Source organism: Antechinus flavipes, chromosome 1 (assembly GCF_016432865.1).
Source record: "Antechinus flavipes isolate AdamAnt ecotype Samford, QLD, Australia chromosome 1, AdamAnt_v2, whole genome shotgun sequence".
NCBI lineage: Eukaryota > Metazoa > Chordata > Mammalia > Dasyuromorphia > Dasyuridae > Antechinus > Antechinus flavipes.
Genome location: NC_067398.1, coordinates 13596051 through 13604764, shown reverse-complemented (window position 1 = coordinate 13604764; position 8714 = coordinate 13596051). Strand labels below are relative to the sequence as shown.

General features: G+C 55.2%; 1 protein-coding gene across 2 annotated transcripts in view; it reads right to left on the bottom strand.

Moving 5' to 3' along the window:
* Positions 1-677: 677 nt before the first annotated feature.
* OXSR1 (oxidative stress responsive kinase 1) overlaps positions 678-8714 on the bottom strand; it is a 95197-nt gene continuing 87160 nt past the window's right edge. The window contains exons 15-18 of one of the 2 annotated variants that reach the window (XM_051979224.1): positions 7167-7219; positions 3947-4015; positions 3331-3395; positions 678-2723 (exon numbers count right to left, since the gene is read on the bottom strand). In XM_051979224.1, the coding sequence (XP_051835184.1) occupies positions 2649-2723; positions 3331-3395; positions 3947-4015; positions 7167-7219 (262 nt within the window). In that variant the 3' untranslated portion in view covers positions 678-2648. The other variant, XM_051979215.1, reaches the window with a different exon arrangement.

The following is an 8714-nucleotide window of genomic DNA, read 5'->3' as shown; positions in this document are numbered from 1 at the left end:
GCGCTGATGCTTCTCGGCCTTCTCCGTGCCTGAAGCACGAGCGCCTCCCCGGGCCAAAGGGACGGAGGCCAAAGTCCCCTTTCAGAGGCCGCCCGGCCCGGGAGAGGGCTCCGAGGCATCCCGAGGTGCGCGGGCTGGGCGCAGGGGGGCCCTCGGAGGACAGGGAGCCGCCCCAGCTGAGGGAGCCGCCGGCCGGGCCGTCCAAAGCCTTCCCCCACGGCCAGAGGGGGGACCCAGGTCTGAGCTTTGTTTCCTCAGGCCCGAGACGCTCCGGACTCCCGCCCGCCTTACGGCCATCGGTGCTGGGATCCTGGCCCGAGAGCGGGAAGGAAACCAGGCCCAGACGGGGGCGGCCCCCGGCCAGAGCCCCCCAGGGAGCCAGAGGACGCGAGTCCTGAGCCTCCCGATGCAGCCGCCTCATGTGAGTGAGAGAATTCCGGCCAAACCACGCAGCCGGGCGCGCGGTGGACGGTCAGGAGGGCCTCAGACACCAACACTTCCGGGCCCTGAGACCCTGGGAAAGTCACTTAACCCCCCTTTGGGCGGACAGGAGCAGTCCCCCCCATCCCCCCGGGGGCGACCACGAGCCGGACCCTTCAGCCCAGTAGGGAGCCCGCCGAGACGGACACAGGCCAGAGAAGAGGCACGCTGCCATAATAAGGGACGCCAGCCACGGCCACGGACAATTTGTTCTTTATTGATTAAAAATAAGGGGAACGTGCAGTAAAATACAAAGTCAAAAAAAGGGGGAACGGCTGAATATTTTACATCTTTTGTCATTGACCGTACACGACTGTGTCGAGGAGCCTCCGTGGATTGTTCCTATAGCATCGTTCTAGTTCTCAGAGTAGTAACTAAGTTAATAGTAGCTGGCTCTAGGTTTGGTTCAGAAGTTAACGACGAAACCCCAAACGGATCCGCTGGCCACGTTGGGACACCCTCCATTCCTCTGACTAGCCTTGGCACTTATCCCGGGGCTCCCAGAAGCAAACGCCGCCCCCCGGCCCGCAGCCCCGGCCTCCATCCTCCACCGGGCGGGGTCCGTCCTAAGCCCCCAAACACATCCAGGAGGCACGTGTGCACGCCCGAAGGAAAACCAGAGTAATACTGTCCGGGGCTGGCTCGCCGTCTCCCTGGGAGACCTCGGCCGGGCAAAAGCGGTTTTAAAGACACAAAGAGCCCGCTTCCTACCTTCTCCGCTCACCAGGTGGAGTCTCTGCGGCCCGGGGGCGGCCCGGGACATGGCGAGCGGGGGCCGCCTGGCCTCCCGCTGTCCCCGGGCACACTTCTGAACAGAGCACTCACTAAGGGGGAGCCGGCTTTGCAAGGAAGGAGGTTACTACAGGGCTGCTGGAAGCCAAACCACACGCCCGCCGTCCCCCCTCGCCCGGTCTGGCGAGCCCCCCCGTCCCGGCCCCCACTGGGAGGTCTCTGGCTCCCGTCACAGCTGCCCCTTCCCCACCCGGCTCAGCAGAGGGGAGCGAGGACCTCCTGGTGAGCCCCCCCCCCCGACCCCCGCTGGGAGGTCTCTGGCTCCCGTCACAGCTGCCCCTTCCCCACCCGGCTCAGCAGAGGGGAGCGAGGACCTCCTGGGGAGGCCGCCGCCGCCTGGGACGAGGCTGGGCCGGGTGCCAACCGCAGGATATGAAGGCCAGTTGTGAAAGTGTAGAAAACGCCCCCCGCCCCCCGACGGCTCCCACGTTGTGCTGCACGCGGCTCCCTGGGTCCTTTCTGCACAAGTCCCGGGCACGTCCCGGAGCGGGCTGAGGCAGGGCGGGAGCGGACTCGCCTTTATTGCTGTGAAAGCCTCAGCCTCGTTCCCTCGCCGCCGAGAGGGTCGGTCTCGGGGGAGGAAAGACGTGGGGACCAAGGGGAAGTTTCTTTTCATTTTATTTAAGTGGCGAAACCCACCACTTTCCCAATGATATAAGTAACAATTTGCTCATAGTCCCTCTGGGGAAAAGTAACTTGTGTGACCCGGACCCGAGGGTCTCTGGGCCCCAGGCGCCCTCGGGAAGAGTCACCGGGAAGCGGCCGCCCGAGAGGCCGCGGCAGAGGAGCCCCGGAAAAATTCTCAAGAACGTGATCAATAAAACTGGAAAATTTCAAGCCAATTACCCTGGAGACTGTGCTTATGGTGTCCTTGTGTTGATTGCTAGGACGTAGCCAGGACCAAAGGGAGTGATCCACAAGCAGACTCTGCGGTCTCCAGCCGACCACCTTTCTTTCATGGCTATAGTGCGGCGGCGAGAGCGCGCGGGCCCGGCCTCGGGGGTGGCCGTGCCCCAGGCCGGGGGACGCCGGCGGAGACCGCGCCAGCTGGGCATCCCGTGGTGCTGGGAGGGAGAGGGCCTCGGGCTCCGTGGCGGTTGTCAAGTAAGGCAATAAGGGACTGACGGGCCCTGGCGGCCGCGGGCTTCCGGTCCACGTGTCCGGGAGGAAGGGAAAGATGCGGCTTGTGCAGGTCATCGGCTTGCAGACGGAGCACGTGGCGGCGACTCTGGTGAGGCGGCGCCAGACAGTGGTGATCCAACGGGGGAGGGGGAGGGCGGACCTGGGTTCTTTGGCAGTAGTGGATTTTAGGCCAACAGAGCGATAGAATACGACGGGTGGGTTCTCCGTGGGGAAGCTTCCTCTGCGGCCGTGGCTTAGCTGATGCTGAGCTGTGCAAATCCTATCAGTTTGCCATCGTCGGGAATATCCGAGCCTTCGACGCCGGACGCCTGAGGACCAAAGAGAAGGAGAGCCCGGATGTCGGGGGGCACCGGCCGGAGAGCAGCTCACTTAAGGCGTGGCCTGCTGAGGGACTGGAAGGGAATCTAAGGCAACTGCGGCCTCCTCGAGGACAGGTGGGAGCCGCCCCCAAGTTACGTGATCAGGAAAAGGGGGAGACTGACGGGGAGTGGAGCAGCCGGGGTTCTGAGGGGACCCGGGCTAGGATCACTCAGTCTTCTTCCCTGAGCACAGCAGGGAGGCGGGGGATGGGGAGGAGGCACTCTGGGGAGGAGCAGGCAAGGTCTGCTGGGGGCAAGTGCTCAGGATTGCCACAGCCCCGCTAGGGAGCACGGCCGCAGGACTACAGGGCCTACGTATGTAAAGCGAGAGGGAGGAGGAAGGGAGGAGGAGGAGGGCGGAGGGAGAAGGGGGGAAGAGGGGAATGAGAAAACAGAAGGAAGGGAAGAGAGAAGAGAAAGGAGGGAGGGGGGAAGGGGGGGCAGGAAGTACTCAGGATTACCACAGCCCCACTAGGGAGCACGGCTGCAGGACTATAGGGCCTACATGTATAAAGCGAGATGGAGGAGGGAGGGGGGAGGAGGGAGGAAGGAATACCAGTTTGAAAGTGACAGAGCGATTTGACTGAGGTTCTTCCACAATTTTCTGCAAATTAGCTGCCACTGCAATCACACAAAGAAAAAACATTAGGGAAACCAGTTCTGTGCTCAACACAGAACCAGAACCAGACTGGGTCCCGCGGCCCAGTTCACTCTCCTCAATCCCCTCTGAGCGGCAGCGCCCAACGCAGAAACACCCCCAAACCGCGCTGCGCCACCTGGACGCGGTTCATCTGGCCTCAGAAAAGCCGGCTCGTGCCTGCCTGGGGGGAGGGAGAAGCCTCCAGTCCAAAGTAAAGCTGCCCAGGCGGACACATTCCCCACAACCCCCCTCTTCTGCTTCCTGGACCGCGGCGCTGCCAGTTCTGAGCCACCTGCAGAACCGGGAGGCTGATGGCACCTGGGGCCCCCAGGGTTCCCAAACTTGCTTCTCTCCATGACTTTGCTAGGGTTTGCCGAGGGTCTCCCTCAGGCCTCCCGGGACCTTGCTCATTTAATGGCACGGCAGCTCAGCATCCCGGAGTCTGTCTGTGACCGTCCCCAAGCCCCGGCGTGCCGATGCCCTCCCCCAGACGTGCAGGGGCAGAGGGGAGGGAGCAGAGCGTGACCGTTACCTATGACCAGGTCTCTGCCATCCACGAGGCCGGCCGAGATGAGTTCCTGGGACACGCCATCAGCCGTATCTGTGAAGACAAGAGACAGACACGGTGCCCTGAGGACCGGCCGGAGCACTCCACGGGCTCTCCAGAGGCATAAGGAGGTCTCAGCTCCTTACAAAGGAAAAAAGGTCACTCGTGCAGGAGCATGGGGACCCAGGAACCTTCAGCCAATCCCCCCAGACCCCATCCTCCAACCAGGAGCTTCTGCCGAGAGGCAGCATGGAGGCCAGCGTCAGCAGCCGGGCACTCGGGCCTGGCTCTGCCACCCCCAAGCTGGGCCTGCCCCTGCTCTCTGCTGTCTCTTCCCTCCTTGTAAAGCAGAGGACCCTCCGCCTTCTTGCCTGAACAGCAGAGGCTAAAGCATAAAATACGCTGCATCTCTTGGGATGGGAGACCAACACCTTGGTCACCCGGAGACACCAGTTTTAGCTGAGTGATGGAACTGAAAGCTACAAAGCAACTGAACCCAGTTGGGGGGTGAGAAGTGAAGGGGGATGAAGCCTCCCAGAGCCCCCACTGTGGCCGCCCTCAGAGAGCGGGCCACGCTCGGCCCTTGGAGCCCTTCTGCTTCTCCACTCAGTTTTGATCGTTTTCTCTTTTCGAGGAGATTGCTCTTTGAACTGACAAGGACAGAACAAAGAATGTTTGTCTGGGATGGAAAACACCAGATAAGCGCGAAGATACTTGGGCAGCCTCGAGGGATTGTCTGGGAGTGCAAGTCTCCAGGCCAAGCTGAACTGCAGCCTCAAGTACATAAAGAAGTGGCAGATGGTCAAGGGAAGTCAACAAGCTTTTATTAAACATCTACCAGGCCCCGGGCCTCTGTGTTGGGCTGATGTGACTGCAGGTAATCTTTGGAACATCCTGGAGGATGGGAACAGATTCTGCCCAGGTAACAAGACAAGTGGGCCCGGCCACCAGCATGCTAGCAAGGGGAGGATGACCGAAGGCAAGCACGGATCTCATCCAACAAAAAGCCTACTTTCTGACCCAGGCGAGCGCTTGCAGGCTGAGGACACTGAGATTTCAGCAAAGCTTGCGGGCGAGACTCGCATAAGCTTAGAAATGGTGAGCTTTTAGGACAGAATATTGCATTGCGGTCAGTTCTGCTATCAGGCAGTTTTGTTTAACTGTATAGTTTTTTTTTCTTTTAAAAGATATGTGAGAGAGGTTGTTTAGAGGCAACTGATTATGTCAAAACAGAACATACCAATAAAATACAATGCATCAAAAATCAACAATTCCCATAAGCTTGGAGGAAAGCAGGAAGATGCCCTGATTGAGAGCAAAAGGGCCCCAGGGTCTGGTCTTGGCCCTCAGTTGTTACTTTTTTTTTCTTTTGCTGAGGCAATTGGGGTTAAGTGACTTATCCGGCATCACCCAGTCCCTCATTACTTTTAAAAAATGTTTTATTGATGTATCTTTGTTTTCATGTATTACCTCAATCCCCCTTCCCCCAACCCTGATCTTTCTTTCTGTTTAGCAAAGAATCCGGTAGAAAGGATGGGAAGCCTGTGCTTTGCCATTATTAATGGAGAAGACAAAAAGTGATTTTAAGTATCGGGCATTTGGAAAAGAAAGATCCCGTTATTCGAATTCATCTGCATTCTGTTTTTTCAGTATTGTTTTCATGTACCTTGCAGTCACTGGGCCTGGTTCTGGCCTGGTTCTGCTCCTGGAGCTCCGGACCTGTGCTTTCCTACTTTTCTAAGTCCTCGTATCTGTCATTCTTTAGAGCCTGCCAAATATTCCATTCCTCTAGCACAATTTGTTCAGGCACACCAATTTATGACTAACTTTCTTTCCAGCTTTTTGCTACTATAAAAAGCGTCCCTATGAATATTTCCACATATTTAGAGCTTTTCTTTCTGTCCATTTTTGGGATGACAAAGTCAAAGTAATTGAACACTTGGTTCTGTGACCAGAATGGCTGATCCCATCCATGGAGCCAAACGAGGCACTCGGTCCACCTGTCAGATTCTACATCACTTATTTCCCCAACTTTCCATCTTTGCCATCGGATGAGGGGATGGGTCCACCCCCCCCTTGTTTGTCTAATGGCTCCTGACTGAGGGTATCTAGAAGCCCAGATGCACCATCCTCAGAAACAGTTAAAGGAAACAGGTCTGTTTCAAAGCAAAGTTCTGTCTTCAAGCCATGGAACATGACCAAGGCCGTGGACAAGGGATCCCACTTTTCTGCTTGGTCACAGAGGGAAGGATTGGGAGAAAAGGGGAGGCTGCTGCCGAGAAGCAGATTTTACTCAAGGCCAGACACTGTCTCCTAATAATCAGAGCGCTCCAAGAAGGAATGCACTTCTCCTGCAGGAAAATCTTCAAATGGAGGCTTCGGGAGGCTCGGGAGAAGGTGTCACGGGGACGCTTTCTGCTCTAGTTCAGGTGAGATGAGATTGTCAGTGAGATGCCTTAGGCCTACATATGTGTGTAGTGTGTGTCCTGCTATCCTATCTCAAGGGTCCTTTAGAACTCGGGGATTTTGAAATCCGTACACTTCTGCCCAACCAGGCTGGCCCTTACAAACCTCAAACAAGACACGAACCTATTTCCTCCCTGGCAGTGGGTGATGGTTTGAGAGAAACCGGGGAACAAATAAAGGCACGTAGGCTGGCCAGGACAAATAGCCGTTCTCCCAGAAGCCAGCTCAGCGTTACCTTGCTCACTGCCACCTTTTGCCCTGTCTGTAATCCTCATCTAGTCTCATCACACATCTTATAGGTGGGAGAAAAAAAGATCCCCACCAGCAAGGTTCAGTCCTGGGTCCTTCACACAAAAACTCACCTTCAGATAAAATGTTTGCCAAGTTTCCTAACAATCCTGTAAAGCAGGTGACGGCCCTTTCATTTGCCCCATTTTCAGATGGATCACGCAGTCAGTGTTTGGGCTGGGATCCAAAGCCGGGTCTCTCAAAACTCTACTCTACTTACTATCTGACACTTGATTATCCAACTTGTATTTGCTATTAGTCAAAAGGAACTATGAACCTAGACAATTTCTCCTACCTCCCAAAGCAATGCTTGTTTAAGCTTAAAACATCAAACATTGTTTCAAGATTTGAGCACATAATCCCCTAAAGGATTATGCCTTTCTACTTCTTAGGCAAGCAATGACAGGACACACTGGAAATCATTTTCCTTCATCATACTGTGTTACCTCACCTCTCCCTGGGGTAAATTCGAATCGGATATCGTTAAGTTCTTTCTTTGAATTCCTGTGAAAGAGAAGAGAAAACATGTCAAACCAGAAGTCTGATGATGCAGCCGGAGGCCGGCGCCAGCTTTGCCCGGAAAAGCTTCTCTCCCCTCCGAGATCCGCTTTCTCTGCTGCTGGGGGAGACTGGACTCCTTTTGGACTTCCCTTCTATCTGGTTGGGGGCAGGCTGGGGCGGAGCATCATTTTTATGAACGAAGGGAGGGTTGGGGGGGGAATGGGACGACACACGCATGCTGGGGGAGTCAGCAACCTCTGCGTGTGACTTTCCAGATGATCTCTATTCAATTAAGCTTAACCTGGATGTCACAGAAATACTGGTGTGGCCCATGCCTAATTACCTGGATGAGCTCAGTAACATTAGCACAAGGAAGCCCTCAGCCTTTAGAGAGAAGGACAGACTGAGAAGCCCACTCCCTATTGCAGACAGTGGGCCCGGGGAGAGCGGAAAGACCACGTGGGTGGCTCAAGTAGCCCCGGGTTTGCTTTCTTGAGTAGACATCAGGTTTCCTATGGGGGTACAATCTGATGCCAAATTTGCAGCTGATGGGATTAGGGGAAAATAACAGAGAAGAAATTCTGGTTCCTCAGCAAGATCGCGAAAGGGAAGGGACCAGTTCCACTGCGTGTGAGCAAAACCCACCAGGTTCCTGGCCAGAGCCTGGCCAGAATGGAGAGTGTGTCCTAGAAAATGGGCCCTCCCAGCCATATGACCAAGCTGCATGTGTTCCTGCTCCTCACTAGAGAGAAGGGCTCCTTTTAATCTCTTTTTCCATGGAATAGCCACGGAGTCAGAATTTTGACTCTGAATGCAGGTTCCAGCTGTGCTATTTATTAACTAGCTGTGCAACTTTGGGCAAAACCCAGAACTTCTCTGAAACATGTTTTTTCTGTAAAACAGGGATATTTTAACTCCCTTCATAGGGCTCTTTGTGAACAGTTATAAATCAAAATAAGCACCAAAGGGCAACTCGTTCGATTTCAAGAAATAGCTGATGGCTCCTGGCCAAGGAGAATTCCCAACAGAAGTCCACATTGTTAGGACCCTGGTCCCTTCTCCCTAAACCATTGGGGGGTCGAGGCAGGCATATCAAATTGCACACTTGACAATCATCGTTCCTAAAATGCGAGCAAAGACAGGCTAACTGGCTCAAGACGTGATACACACATTTCTTGTCCAACGCCCCTCCATAAAGACTTTTCCCCTTCTGCACTGGAACGCACAGTTTGTGCTCCACTCTTTTGGTCCTGCACTGACTCCATGGAACGTCCGTGGAAGAAGGCCTTGCTTTCTCATCTAAGACCCCGGGAGGTTAAGACCCATTTGCCGGTTTCATTTTCTTCACATCCACACAGTGGAAAATTAGTCAGAATGTCACATGTATAAACATTATTAGAAGATGTTAGCCTGGGATAGCAGGGCCTCCCCCGCCTGCTACTGGCCACCAGACGCTGCTCTAGAACCTAGCTCTCCTCAGCACCCAACGTGTCAAAAA